Source organism: Dicentrarchus labrax, unplaced genomic scaffold, assembly GCF_905237075.1.
Source record: "Dicentrarchus labrax unplaced genomic scaffold, dlabrax2021, whole genome shotgun sequence".
In the NCBI taxonomy this organism is placed as follows: Eukaryota; Metazoa; Chordata; class Actinopteri; family Moronidae; genus Dicentrarchus; species Dicentrarchus labrax.
Genome location: NW_026136742.1, coordinates 84,896 through 100,131, shown reverse-complemented (window position 1 = coordinate 100,131; position 15,236 = coordinate 84,896). Strand labels below are relative to the sequence as shown.

The following is a 15,236-nucleotide window of genomic DNA, read 5'->3' as shown; positions in this document are numbered from 1 at the left end:
ACACAACTGCGAATGTCGTCTTCGGAAACCCTGCTCTTCTGTGATCTGGCTGATCCAGAAGAGCTTCTGGAGGATTTGGGAGTAGCTATCCTCTTCGGTGGTCTAAACACCCCATATATGTGGATGAATGTCGTATTAACAATATCCACACACATGTTAGTAATAATCTCTTCGGTTTTCTTATCGAGTGAACCGGATTTCACAAGTGACCATTGTAGGGTTGTCAGCTTCTCCAGGCACTGTGTGACGTGTGCACGAAGACTCTCCATTGTGTCTTGATCCATCTTGTATTCGTTAATATCCTTGGATCCAAAGTCCTGAAGAATCTGTGCTTCCAGTGTTTGTCTTTGTGTTCGAAGTGAGTCTGAACTGATGTTGGATTTAGATCCTATTTATGTATTTTCAGACGGAATGTTCGCCTTTGTATCAAAGAAACATTCTATTGGCTTTGATCTTTGGATGACATCATTACATACCGATGACATCACAGCAAAAGATTAAAGGAATGAAAAAAAACACAACATTCCGACAATAAAAATATTTAAAAATAAACAAACTTGGCTAAAACAATAAAAAAAAAAAAAAAATACACTATTTGAAATTCTGATTAATCATTAAATTAACAACCACAAGAACTATTGTAAATATTTACTTTTATTCAAAAACACATCACATATACACTTTTTCACAAATTTAACTCAACTTTTGAGTTATGACAACTTCTGATGAAATGATGGTACCGCTGCCATCAAACTGCCCTCTGTCTATCTCGGAGGTTGTGTTCACTGGGAGGCTGCTGAGCCCCCGTTTGGTTGCTAACGCTAACCGCAGCTACATTAGCAGTTAGTGGAGTTGGAGCAGAGCAGTCGGAGGGGAAACCAGACAATATTCTCTCCATAAAATATCATCCAGTTTCACCAAAATCATTGATAAAGTGGTGTTTTTGTACAGTAATCAGTGAGGTTTGTTCAAATTTGTTTCGATTTACTTCCTGTCTTTGTTTATTTTGTGTATTTAGTCTTTGTTTTCTTGGTTCTGTGTCAGATAATTCAGTCTTGTCACTGGATACTTTTGCATTATTAGGTTTTCTGACATTAGTTTGAATACAATCCTTTCCTGAGTTTCCTGAGTTGTAACAGAGTCCTGCTGTTAGCTTGCTACAAAGGAGGGAGATGCACTCTGAACTTAACGTTGACAAATAATTTATAAGAGAATTTGAACAATAATAATAACAACAGTGAAAGCTGCAAATCGACTTCAGAGTGTACTGACCAATTTTGAAGTTGATCTGATAAATTTTCTCGGAGGAGTTTCTTAAAATAGAACACCAGGAAAAACATTGCAGGAAATAATAATTCCTTCAGTTTCAATGGGGTCCTCACAGTGTTACTGCTCGGGCCCTCACTATAGCAACTTACAATCAACCCATAATAATTTCATTCATTTTAAATGAACAACTTCAGATACAAATACAGAATATTTAATTTAGTTGGGTGAACAGATACAGATAAGGATGGGAAAAACAAAGTATATCCAGGAATAAAACACCAGAAAACAGACAGAATCAATAAAGAAGGTGCAGTTATAATCAGGTTTTACTTCGCCTTTATTTCTTTATGTGATGTTTGTTATTGATGATGTTTCCCTCGGTTACTTCAGACTTTCCTCCTCTCAAACAATAAATTGGTGAATACCAGTGGAAAATTCAATGTAATCTTTATATCACTTTCTTATGTGTTATGATTTAGCAAACCTGGCAGGTAACAAAGTAAACATAATTAAACATCATTTGTTCGTTCTCTATGGCAGCGTTCACATTGCGAGCCTTACCGCTCCACTCTGATTTATTGCTCAGATCAGATTTTGTTTGTTTACATTATTTTTTAAATGGACTGTACTTGTAAAGCTCCTTTTCTAGTCTTCCAACCACTCAAAGTGCTTTGACACTACATGTCACATTCAACCATTCATACACCGATGAATAGGGAACAAATTGGTGTTCAGTATCTTGCTCAAGGACACTTCGGCATGCAGTGGAAGGAGCCAGGTATCCAACCGGCAACCTTCGGATCAAAAAACGACCCGCTCTACCTCTTGAGCCAAAGCCACCATATAAATGTGGCCAAAATCAGATTTCACAACCCTAACCCCTAACACTGTTGATGTTCTCTTAGCGTTAGCTCACTAGCATTGCTGTACACCGGGTTTTAGAACTACTGAGGTCCAAAAACTTAGCTAGCAGACTTTGATGCCTCAAAGTATCAAAATAGGTATTTCTTGGTAATTATTTCACAACTTTTATTGTATAAACCCCCCCAACCACATACCAAAGTGTCCTGAATCAGAATGAAAAAGATCAGATTCAGTGTGATTTGTTCTGTTCACACTGTCATTAAAAAAAAGATCTGAGTCACAAAAATAAAATCAGATTTGTGCGACTCGTGCCCGCAGTGTGAACTCCTTTTAAGTCCTCTGGAAAACCTCCAGGCCACACTGAGCTCAAACTGAGACAAAACCGCACTTCTTACTTCCTGATGAGTCGACAATTTGGAAGTTTGAGAAAAACACAAAAAGGGATGTTAAATGTTTTGTCTAAACGCAAAAGAAGCACACAGATTAACAAACTAGACACTTGCAGCAAATCTCTCTGTATGTACAATATATTAATATACACTCTATGTACACTGTTGACTATCAGCTGGGAAAGCTAAAGCCGGCACTACTGTGGGTCACAACCTGACGGTCAGGTGAATTCAGGGTGGTTCACAGATAAAAAAAATTTGTTTCCTTCAAGTCACACTCATTTTGTCGACTGTTATAGAGCTCTGTGATGTTTTTGTGTGGTGGGTGTGTGTGTCTACGCCCATCTCCCGCTTGAGGTGAAGTTCCTGCTCATGCTGTAGACGGCGTTGGAGCTCTGATGTTTCCCCCAGGCTCCGAAAGGGACGACGATGATGGTGGCGTTGTCTTCCGAGCCGTACTGCATCGCCTTTAAAAAAAAACAACACACACGATATTTGCCGTTAACTCCGAGAGAGGGTGACGGTAAGAGCGAAAGAGAGAGCGCCGGGTACCTGCTGTGCGATGACGTCAGCAGCCTCTGTGGGGTCTTGGCACTGGTTGATGGCGTCACAGATCTCCTGGTCACTCAGAAGGAAGTTGATGCCGTCGGTGGTCAGAGCCAGGAAGGAGTCGTTGGCGTGCTGGACCTGCAGAGACAAAGCGGTCAGGATCTCCTTTATTTAACTCAACCTTTATTTAAAGGTGCAACATGTATGTTTACGTGATATTGTTAGCCCTTTTAATTATTTAATTAATTTGGACAAACTGTGTTGATTTTAGCCAACAATAAATTATGTAACGGTACAAAGCTAGTTTTAGTTTAGTTTAACATAATTAAAGTAAAACCTGTAATCAACTAGAGTAAAGGTCAAAGGTCGGATGAAGCTGCAGTGAGACTCACATTGACTCGCTGTGTGTCCGGCTCAGCGATGACGCCGCTGGTTTTCAGGTGGAAGTCGCCGATGCTGCGAGTCATGGCGAGCCGCCCGTTAACGTTAGCCTGACCGACGCTGTTCCACGTCACGAAGCCGCCGAACCTCTGGATCCTGAACACAGATACAAAAAAAGACCCTTTTAATTAATTTAAATCCTTTTTATTGCATCTTTAAGACAAATGAGTGGCGTTTAAGGACAGTTATGTGTCTGTAGGTCAGAAACTGGACACTGAGGCGTTAACGTGTTTCTCCAGAGTTAAACATAGCCTCGCTCTGCACTTACATAACAGCTGCTTTGAGCTGAAGGGAATCCCAAACCTGTCAACCAAACATTTTCGATGAACCGGACCTCGTGTGTGTGTGCAGGAGAGTCCACGAGCAAGGCACCGACTCGCTGCCAACATACCGTAGAGTCTATTTACAACCTGATTGGCTGCAGGGAAACCTGAACCCTGCTGCTCCACTGTCTTCCTGCTGCTCTGCTCACTCTGTATACGACTGAAGTATATTTGATCAGAGGAGGAAGGGTAAATCTCAGTAGTTATATTAATCCCATGTGAAACAACACTTCAGTCTGCGGTGTCTTAAACAAAGAACAATGCTCTATCTGTGCTCCCTGCTGCTGTTGGTCTTCCTGGTAGCAACAATGACAACATCATATGAATGCATCACAGCTGCCATCATGTAAAGTCCCTGATGTCGGACTCTGAATCTAATGAGTCTTTGAAATCTTATTTTTCTTTAACAAGTGCAAAAAACAGCAACTATTTTGGCAACAGATTAATGTTTTGAGTCATTTTTTTATGAGAAATTGTCTACATTCTCTGATTTCAGCTTCTAAAATGAGAATATATGTAGTTTCTTTAGTCCTCTGTGACAGTAAACTGAATTATCTTCAGGTTGTGGACAAAACAAGACATAGAGGACGTCATCTCGGGCCTAGTTTTAGTTAACTGTAACAACCTTGCAGTAAGGTTGTGATTCTAATATGAGTATATGCTATTATAATGATACCACTAGCAGTAACTATAAAAGTGGAAAAATATGAATAAATGCAGGCAAAATATATGTTATAAGCATGAAATTGTGAGAAAAGAATCCAATAAACCTTAAAACTATTGCATTTTCAATTAGTTTTTCAACAATTTTATAATTTATAATGGTTATATTATGTATTTTGTTTGTATTTATTCATATAATTTTTAATTTAATGTCTGTATGTAATATTAAACATACTGCACAGGCACCTGTATGCAGTAGTAGCTGTAGTAAAAGTATTATTGATCATAGTAGTGATAGTTGGTACAGTGGTATAAAGGGGATCAGTGTGTACCTGTGTCTCTCGTCCTTGCGGTCAGGTGTGTGATCTTTGGTGAGTTTGGTGGCTCGTCCCTTCTTGCACAGCATCGCCCGGCTGTCACCAACGCTACCGACCACTAGCTCCACGCCGTCACGCAGCATAGCAACCGTCGCCGTGGTGCCAGCTGTCAGGAAGGAGGCTGAAGGAGGACGAGAGGGATGGATACTTATTTACTACTTTACTTTACAATACTTTCCAGCAGCCTGCAGTAAATACAGTATGTACTTATATTATAGTTAATATATTCTGTACTTCTCTGTGTGTCTCACCGTTGTTGAAGTAGCTGAGGTGTGTGTGTAGAGCCTTGTCAGCATCTAAAAAAGCTTTCTTTAAAACTTTCTCCAGATCATCTTCCTCCTCCAGAGCGTCTCTGCACAAACAATCAATAATCGGATCAATATAAATAACTTATATTAATATTCCAATAAGAACCGCTGGAATATTCAGAGGTTTCAACCTTATAAATTTCTCCATAAAAGTGTAGCAGTAGTCGGCGGCATGCGGGCCGCCGTGGCCGTCGAACACGGCGAAGTAAAGCAGGTTGTCGTGGATACGGGCGATACGGAGACGGTCCTCGTTCTGCTTCCTGAGACCCAAAATGGAAGCGCTGCCGACCCGGGACAGACTGACCTGAGAGAGGAGACAGTCAGTTCATCATTTCATCCATTATTCATCCATCCAACAAACTAACCTACCTACGAACCAACTAACCTACCTACTAACCTACCTACGAACCAACTAACCTACCTACTAACCTACCTACGAACCAACTAACCTACCTACGAACCAACTAACCTACCTACTAACCTACCTACGAACCAACTAACCTACCTACGAACCAACTAACCTACCTACGAACCAACTTACCTACCTACGAACCAACTAACCTACCTACGAACCAACTAACCTACCTACTAACAAACTAAACTACCTACGAACCAACTAACCTACCTACGAACCAACTTACCTACCTACGAACCAACTAACCTACCTACGAACCAACTAACCTACCTACTAACAAACTAAACTACCTATGAACCAACTAACCTACCTACTAACCTACCTACGAACCAACTAACCTACCTACGAACCAACTAACCTACTTACGAACCAACTAACCTACCTACGAACCAACTTACCTACCTACGAACCAATTAACCTACCTACGAACCAACTAACCTACCTACGAACCAACTAACCTACCTACGAACCAACTAACCTACCTACGAACCAACTAACCTACCTACTAACAAACTAAACTACCTACGAACCAACTAACCTACCTACGAACCAACTTACCTACCTACGAACCAACTAACCTACCTACGAACCAACTAACCTACCTACGAACCAACTAACCTACCTACGAACCAACTAACCTACCAACAAACCAACCTACCAACCAACCTACCAACAAACTTACTGGCTAATTAACCCTTTCATCTGTTTGTTATTCATCTATCCAACCTACCAGCCTATTTTGTATTTTACGTTGTTACATTTTCTGGCGGCAGTACCTTATATTTTATTTGAGGTGATATTTTCAAACAATAGATACACGATGTGTCCAGTTACCTGTGGAATGGGTTTTCCATATCTGATACTGGAGGGCAGCAGCACTGGTTCTTCTATCCTGTTGTCCCAGATACCAAATGAGTCCCAGGTGACCGGCTGGCCACTGCCGTCGCTGTCAAAGCGGGCCGACCCGCTGGCCTGTCGTACGCCCACCACCCCAACCAACTGCAGGGCGTTAATTAATACAGTTAGCTGAATGTTTAATGTGTTATCATCTTTGAAAAGCTGCAGTGTGTGTGGGTTTGATTTTCACTTTGTGTACATTCACCTTCCCGGAAGCTGTGGAGGTTTCTGGCGAGGAGCGTGCGGCGAGGAAGGTCTGTCTGGCGATGGTGGAGCGACCACAACGCAGCAGATTGAGCAGCACTGTAGACGACATGGCTGTCTTTAACAGCTGTGGAGGAAAACACCTGGCCAGGCAGCGGGTTTCTGAAATATAGGTATAAGACAATGTAAGAGCATAAATACTAATAATAATAACACACAGGTAACAATAATAGTCCACTGAACCAACAGCAGCAAGAGTATAACTTCATAAAATACTAGTTTTAATGACAATAACTTAGCTTCATAAATGACCTCAATGATTAATGGCACTAGGATTAAGCATTTAAAATAAAAAATAAGAAGAAATGACGTCCTTGAACCCAAAGGCTACAAATATTGTAATATTTTGGGGTCACTTAAGGTGTGACAGTGAAGAGGAAGAGGAGCGAGAGGAGGCGGGTCAGCTGTTGGCAAGATTTATGAGTTTAATCTTTCTGGCTGACATTAACGAGGATTATCATCCTCTCTCTATCGCACTGTCCACTCCTCATCTCTGTGTCCACAAATAGCCCTCAGTCTCCTGCTGTGTTTCAGCAGTGTGTCGTCTCCTATCCGTTACAAGTAGGACAAAAACACCAGGACCCAGGCTCTAAAAATACTGTGTCTCACTTCATCTGGGAAACAGACACCTTTTTTTAAAATTAGCTGCTGACCGAAAAACCTAAAACCCCAGTTTTTATTTGAGTGCACGCTCAAGAGCTTTTATTTTGAAGGATTAAAGCCGAGCATGCTTTAATAAAGTTATTTAAACGTGTAAAAAGCTGCGTTATAGATAAACTCCGTAGTCGTCCCCTTTACCCCATTTCCTCCACCATTTTCACCTCCTTGCCAAGCGTGTGCGTAAAGTGGTTCTCCAGAGCAAACAAAGCTGTGTTGTTGGTCAACATTAATAACATCGATCACCTCACAAGCCTCTGGAGTTAAACACGTCAGAGACGTTTAACTTTATGACCTTTACATCCAGAACAGTGTGCACAGACTGCAACACACTGTGACCCTTGTTGTTGACAAAACACAACAATGCACATGCGTATTTGGGTTGTTTGCACGCTGTAGATCAAGAGGCTGCACAGACAGACGCACCAGTATTCATGTTCAGCTTCCTGTTTTGTATAGATTAGGCCTTCCTGGAACCTATTTTAAATAAGGGCTTTATGCTGTTTAATCACATATATGATTATGAATGCACAAAGAAATATTTAGACCCAAAATACGCTGCAGAAAAAAGATATAAACGTCTGAAAATATACAGAAAACTGGCATAAAGCATATAGTGACAGTGTATATAGTGGGGGTTTATTTTATGCTACTTTATACTTTTAAGCTACTAAAATTTAAAGGGAAATATTATTTCCTAACAGGTTTAGTTACATTGCATTGACTTTAATGTGAAGAAATATAATCACAATACATAAAGTTTTATAAGTTCATCATTTGTTTTTCTTGTATGTAAAATATATCAAACAGTATAGTTAAATATACAATATATGCTCATTACAGAAGTGCATCGGTAACAATAATAATAACACATCATCTTTCAATATGACTACTTTTACTTTTGCTACTTTAAGCACTTTTTTCTAATATTTAGGTACTTGTACTTGTTGAGTAATATTTTAAATGCATATTTAAGTAGGGAAGTAATTGACTACAAACAAAATCAGGATACAAAAAAACTACTTAAATTCACTTGCATCAATATTGATATTTACTTTCTAGTGTTTTTATTTGCACATTTAGTGTTGAGATAATCCAAAAGAAAGTAATCCATTATTTTAATACTGTGATACTTGGATTATGTAACTAACAACCTTCTTTATCAGGTGATTAGTAACTGTATCAGATTACAGTTTTACAGTAACCCTCCCAGCCCTGTTGTAGCTCCTTCCACTCCTGCATATATACAGTACCGCCAAAAACAACAATACTACATAATTATAACGATACAACAGACTCTAAAAAAAATAACAATGTATAATATCGTTGTATATTGTAAATAAAGTCACTATAAAGTCGTTGTAAGGCGGTTTTCAGTTTAAAAAATCACTGTTTACACACTAATTAACCTTAAAATGAAGTCAAAATGTCAGAAACTCGCCTTCTTCTGGTTTCTTTTATTGGTATTTTTTTCCCGCCGCTCTTGTTTCCGTGGCAACAGGTGTCCAGAGCTCCCGCAGCTGCCTCGAGCCGTCAGTCGCCCTCGCGCTGTGGCTGTTGGGGGGGCTCGGCTCGAGGGCATTTAAACTGAGCCGCAGCCGACCAATCAGAATCCGAGAGGGCCCGACGTCATCGCCGAGCGTGTTTGTTTTTTTGGCGCCAAGCCAGGCAGGAAGGAACGTTGGGTCTCTCTCTCTCCCACTGTTTCTGTACCTCTCTCGACCTTTCAACACTTTTAACATTTGTTTGCTCCTTATTTTTAAAGTAAAACAAACTATATTAGTTATTTTAGTAGCAGTTTTAGTAGTAGTAGTAACTGGTATCCTGTTTCTGACAGTTAAAATGTAGCTATAAGTATTTAAAGTAACATTTATCATATACAAACAAACAAACAAAACAAACTTATGATATAGCAAACTTATGATATAGCAAGAAACGTTTTGTAACAAAATACTATTATTATTATTATTATTATTATTATAATAACATGAAATGTTATGTTACATGATCATTTTGTTTTAATATAAAACCTTTTTAAAAAATAATAACTTTATCGTTATAACAACTTTTCAATTTAAAAAATAATAACTTTATCGTTATAACAACTTTTAACTTTAAAACATAATAACTTTATCATTATATTAACTTTTCACGTTTAAACTTTATATAACAATATACTTTGACAGCTAATCCTAAAATAAAATAAAATGTATTTATAGTTTAGTTTTTGTCTGTGGTCGCGCTAGGTCTTCCTTTCATTCTATTTTGTTGTTTGTGTACTTGCTTCATTTTTCTGATGGATATGTGTGTATGTTTAAATTTTCTGAAAAACAATAAACTGTTAATCATAAAATAAAATATTTTATGATCCATTACTGATCCAATATTTTGATACAAATTGAACATAAAATGTGCAGTTAAGTGGTCTAGGACTTTGGAAACAGTTTGAGTTGTATTCATATTCTACAGAAAAAGTAATTGTAATTGCACCGGTTATAGCTGGTTGATGGATACAGATTCCCTCATAATTATTCAGATAAATGTATAACTTCTATAATGTCATTAAACTCTGTCATGAAGGTGGAAGCTCTGTAATGTTTACTGTAATCCTACAGTTCCCTCTACAGGCCAACTCACAACACTGAACATTACTGGTTCAGTTTAAGGGTTCCTGGTATTACTGATGCTGTAACACTGTCACAGTTTACCGGGATTTTTATACATTTCTCCGTCTGTGTTATGTATTTTTAAATAATTTTTGACAATCATACAGACCTAATAACCTTCTTTTTTGACAAATTCAGTGTTTTCTTGTCCCTGATGTTTCCTATATTAGACAGATATTTACTTACATTTTTATAATTTTTACAGATTCATAAACACATGTAGATGATATTTTGTGCATTAACTGGTTCAGCTCGGCCTCAGTCTGCATTTGGGTCCTACGTATCCTTTACTGTGTTGTAATCAAACTTAAAACCTGCCTCTTTCTGCCTGTCTTTTACTTAAGAATTAATATAACTTCATTCACCCATTTTATCACATTTATTTTGTAAATTGTATTACCATTATATATTTTATATCCCTTTTAAAAAATGTATTTGTCAGTGTTTTGTTTGTCTTTTTGATCTATTTGATCTAGTTTCTTAGTCTAGTCTTTATGTAACTCTATTACTACTATTATTGAATCTATTTTATCACATTCTTATCATTTTTAATGTCCTATTAGCAGGTTGTGAAGAACTGTGAACTGATAGGTGCCACACAAATAAACTTTGATTAAGTAACATTTTTAAAAAACAAAACAAACTTATGATATACCTTTAACAGAATATTGTTTTTCAGTTTTATTGCTTCTTTTTATTGCTAGATGAGTGTAATGTGTTACAGATTCATAAACAGAAACATGCACACATTTAGGTCAGGGTTCCCCCTCATCCTGGAATATCTGGAAAACCTGGAAATTTAGATTAGTTTTCAAGTCATGGAAACACCTGGAAATTGATTAAAATGACAAAATATCCTGGAAATAATTGATGTTGTCCGGGTAACTGTATTTTAGCCCCTCACTCAGATTACATTTGCTGTTGTGGTTAATTGTACGTTAATAGGCTAATAGGTCAGAAAATGAATGAAAAACTCTTCAAACTTCAAACAGTGGGAACCCTGGTAGATATAGAAATACAGAAAGTATTAAAGTCTGCTGTTATGAGAGCAGGTTGGGTTTAATTGACCAATCAGAGAGCAGGTGACTGGGCCTGGAGGTGGAGCATCTAAGACGTTGTGATCTTCTTATTCTGGTCTTCAACGGGCCGAGCTGACAGAGACATAACGAGAGTGTGTATGAAGATAAATGCATGTATTTGTACATTGATGCTTCTGTGTGTGTGTTCATACCTTTAACAGTAATCCAGCTGTCAGAAGAGTCTCCGTCCTCCGGGTGGCGACATTTGTAGACTCCCTCGTCAGCTTTGGTCACAGCTTTCAGTGTAAATAAACTGTCAATTGTATTCCTGAGACACAAACACACAGAGGAAAACAATCAATGCTCATATTATCCAGGAGCATTTAGGAACATGTTGGAACTATTTCTTCACCAACAGCAGTTCATCCATCCACCCAGTGCTGAAGCTGGCTTTAGTTTTTGTATGTTTTTATGGAATATTTTACCCGATCAGCTGGTCATTCTTGTAGTAGGTGGCATTGAAGTTGAAGGAGAATTTTACTTGGGTTGGTTTTCTATGTAAACAGCGGAGTATCACGTCCTCCCCCTCCGTCACAGGAAGCGATGGCCTCTCCAGGACCACCCTGTCAGCAGCTGCACAGAGGAGCACAGTTTGCATTTAGAGCTGGCTGACTGACTGTTAGCTCGTTAAGTAGCCTGCTAGGAGAGCTTTTCCCCCTTTGTGATGTTGTTAGAGGTTCACCAGGGCAGGTAGGGTGGGGCAGTGAAATAAAACTGAAAAAACAGGCAAAATAAAAGGTAAAAACATCACAAGGGAAAAACTTTAAACTTAACAGAATTCCAACATAAATCATTTTTCAAAGGTTTCTTTTCCTTTAAACAGTTAAATTAATCTACTTTCTTGAGGGTACTTGTCCTCCAAGGCTGTTTTCCCAGCTCTTTCTGCCCTCCCTCCAGTTCTTCAGTCCTGTCTCTATTGGTTGGCTTCAGCACCTACACCTGTGTGAGTGCTGAGGAACTCTGGGAGATAGCAGGTTTAATCTTTTAGCCACTAGGTGGCAGCAAAATCTTTCGACCCTTACTTGATTTTGCGCATTAAATCCCTGAACTGCTTCAGCTTTGCCTCAGTTGTCTGCATTTGGGTTCTCTCCCCTGCTGCTTGCACATTTGAGCAACATAAACTAAACTTGCTTAAGAATGATTATAGATGTTATTTATGTTATTTTATGTTCATATGTTACATTTTTAATAGACAACATTTTATTATCCCTCTTGTACATTGTGTTTGTCTTTGTTCTGTTTTGTCTTTTTGTTGTCTTTTAGTCAAGCTTTTATTTAACTATTATTACTACTATTGTTATTATAGTTTTTAAATCTATTAAATTTTTATACACCTGTCTGAGTGGTGAGGAACCGATGCAGTGTGTGCCACAGCGGCCATTTGTAATGTGGCAGCCAATCCTGAATGGATTGTTATTATTATAATTATCCTGAGGATAAAATGGGGAGCCATTGTGAACTGGCATGTTCCTGGGTGGCTAGTGTGTTACAGTCTAATAGATATAACAGTATAAATAGGGTGTGGTACACTACCGGTGTTAATGTTGAGGCTGTTGCTCCTCTCTCCTGCTGGATTCTCACACCAGTACAGTTTTTCCGACCAGGGATATTCAGAACAGACGGTGCAGGACAGACGGCGGTCTGAAGACACTTGATTGGGACACTCTGTGATTGTCCCAAACGACTTGTCAAACCTTTAAAAAACAGAAGCACAATGTGTTACAAACCTCGTGTATGAGGCTGATTGGTTTGAGCTACGCTAGCAGTATGGTTGGTCCATCGCGTTTTTGGTCTGCACTTAAATATCTCAACAACTATCGGATGGATTGCCATTAAATTTTGTTTAGTCAGTGTCCCCAGAGGATGAAACTTACCGACTATAAAGGGATTTTATAGAAATCTTTGGATGTATAAAACCTCTTAACGCCACCTGAGCAAGTTCTGAGCTGCTTAGATCGCCTACAAAAAAAATAAATGTTTCCTCAAGGGACCCATTTTCTATCATTGTGTAAACTGATGGCCCCTGACTATGTGACTTTTATGGATATTTCATATTATTTTCAATAATAAAAATATCAGTACAAACTGTACAATGAACCCAAAGTATATGTGATCAGACGAGTTTTCCTGATATTTCTAGGAACTTTTCATACAATTATTTGTCTGCATTATGTATTATTTATAATTTCTAACAATCATACATTTCATTTCATTTCATTATACAATTCAGTGTTTTCTTCCCAGTTTTCTATCAGCCCTTTGGTTGTTTTAACTTTTCTAATCCAGGAGGAGACTGTCAGACTGTCTTTATCAGAGAGTGAAGACTATGTTAAATTCTTTTAGAAGTTTAGACCTTAAATAACAATATAAACATAACTAAATATAACAATTTCATTTAGTTTTCTTCACATGAAATGTTTATGTAAAGGTTTACTGTGTTTAATTTTATGTATATTTAGCACACATTAAAATCAAGAATTCAACTTCAGTCGTTCATGGTATTTAATGATCATATTAATTATTCATAATTAATATGTTATTCGAACCTCATCATCTTCCAGTGGGTGTTACCGTCAGGCAGATGGCAGCTCACAGTGAAGATCTCATTGGGGAGGAACTGGTTCCTGTTGTGGCTCATCATGTATATGGAGGCTCTCGGAGAATCATCTATTTGGGGGGGGGGCGACGAAGGTGATAAATCATAAAAAACATCAATCACTGTAATAATTAGTTTCATATTATATAAAATAAGTGTTTGATGCTAACCAGCCACCCAGATTATTTGGTGCCAATCAAAAACTTTAACATTAGGTGAGCTTAAGTCAATATCACAGCTGTAAACACCCTGGTGCTCATGGGTAACAGGGCCCAGCCTATAGGAGATGACTTTAGAGCCTCGTTGGCTCACCAGGACCTGTGAGAGGAGAGTAGATCACACGTTAGTTTCCTAAATTGGCTGTTCACTAAAGTGTAAAGAACAGATTAAACTGTGTTTATCTGCTCTAATGTAACTACAAATGTTGGTCAGCATGTCAGTCAGTGTACTTTGCAGAAGATGGATTTTCATTTTTAACTGAGAAAACCAAACCAACTGTTTCCCAACTACTGTTTATAAATCTCAATCGATATCAATATTCAGTTTATAGCGACTCAGGGCAAAGATTCGTCAGTTAGCTAGCTAGTGGAGTGTTTCAGTGATCCAAACCGTCTTGGTTCTGTTTCCAGGGTCCATCTTGGTCCAGACCAGATGCAGGTAGGTCTCGCTTCTGTTCCAACCGATACTGAATGTTGTACAGTTGAGCTCCACAGTGTCGCCCACACTGAGGTACCGAGGAGGAGAAACCTCCATAAATGCAAACACGGATGACAAATAAAATGGGGTGGGTGGGACGTCCTGACACTGTACATCTGATGACAGAGTTTTAAAGAGAGTTTTAATTTATTGTAGTTTTAAACACTGCAGATAAACTGTTAACTGTTCAGTCTGTTTTGGTAAAAAATACTAACTTTGAGATGCAGATCTTGTGTTCACAAACAAGAAGTGGACACACAGCACTGAAAAACAGAGTAAAGGAGTCAAAGATGAGAGTTTTAGTGAAGACGTACCAAGTTATAAAATATACAGTCACACACTTACAGAGCAGACCACAGACTGAAGTGTGTCTCATGTTGCTGAAGTCTGTTTTCCGTCACACTGAAGAATATCGAAGCTTTATCAACATGAGGACTCCTGAAACTGTAATGACAATATTTATTTCCAACTGGTCAACCTGAAATATTCTTAGTGGGTCATGTGGCTTCCTTCCAGCCCTCTGATTGGTTATCTAGTTTGCAGATAAAGATTTTTGGCTCTAAGGGTTTAAAGGTGAATCATTGTTAAACAAACAAGAGAACTAGCTGTTCTGTGTGGTTTTCCCTTTATCTCGTTTTATCCAATTCACTATCAGTGAGAAATAAATGATTAATTAATAAAGTTAAGAACTTGCTGAAAACACGATTTTCTAGAGCACAAATAATAATATAATAATAATAATGTTAATAATAAATTAATAATTTCTTGTCTTTCTCAAAAACT

General features: G+C 38.3%; 2 protein-coding genes across 2 annotated transcripts; both read right to left on the bottom strand.

Annotated features, from left to right (window-relative positions):
- Window positions 1-1,588: 1,588 nt before the first annotated feature.
- Window positions 1,589-8,990, bottom strand: LOC127359607 (protein phosphatase 1K, mitochondrial). The gene is made up of 9 exons (XM_051393559.1): window positions 8,858-8,990; window positions 6,701-6,861; window positions 6,433-6,597; window positions 5,315-5,487; window positions 5,127-5,227; window positions 4,831-4,996; window positions 3,464-3,608; window positions 3,075-3,209; window positions 1,589-2,989 (listed from the first exon to the last, which is right to left on the bottom strand). Exons 2-9 carry the CDS (start codon window positions 6,809-6,811, stop codon window positions 2,858-2,860), a joined length of 1,128 nt encoding a protein of 375 aa, XP_051249519.1. The 5' UTR covers window positions 6,812-6,861; window positions 8,858-8,990; the 3' UTR covers window positions 1,589-2,857.
- Window positions 8,991-10,750: 1,760 nt separating this feature from the next.
- Window positions 10,751-14,956, bottom strand: LOC127359606 (uncharacterized). Its single transcript, XM_051393557.1, has 9 exons — window positions 14,799-14,956; window positions 14,669-14,716; window positions 14,367-14,569; window positions 13,928-14,075; window positions 13,708-13,828; window positions 12,695-12,855; window positions 11,587-11,734; window positions 11,314-11,429; window positions 10,751-11,233 (listed from the first exon to the last, which is right to left on the bottom strand). The coding sequence occupies exons 1-9, from the start codon at window positions 14,827-14,829 to the stop codon at window positions 11,190-11,192; spliced, it is 1,020 nt and encodes a 339-aa protein (XP_051249517.1). The 5' UTR covers window positions 14,830-14,956; the 3' UTR covers window positions 10,751-11,189.
- Window positions 14,957-15,236: the final 280 nt, after the last annotated feature.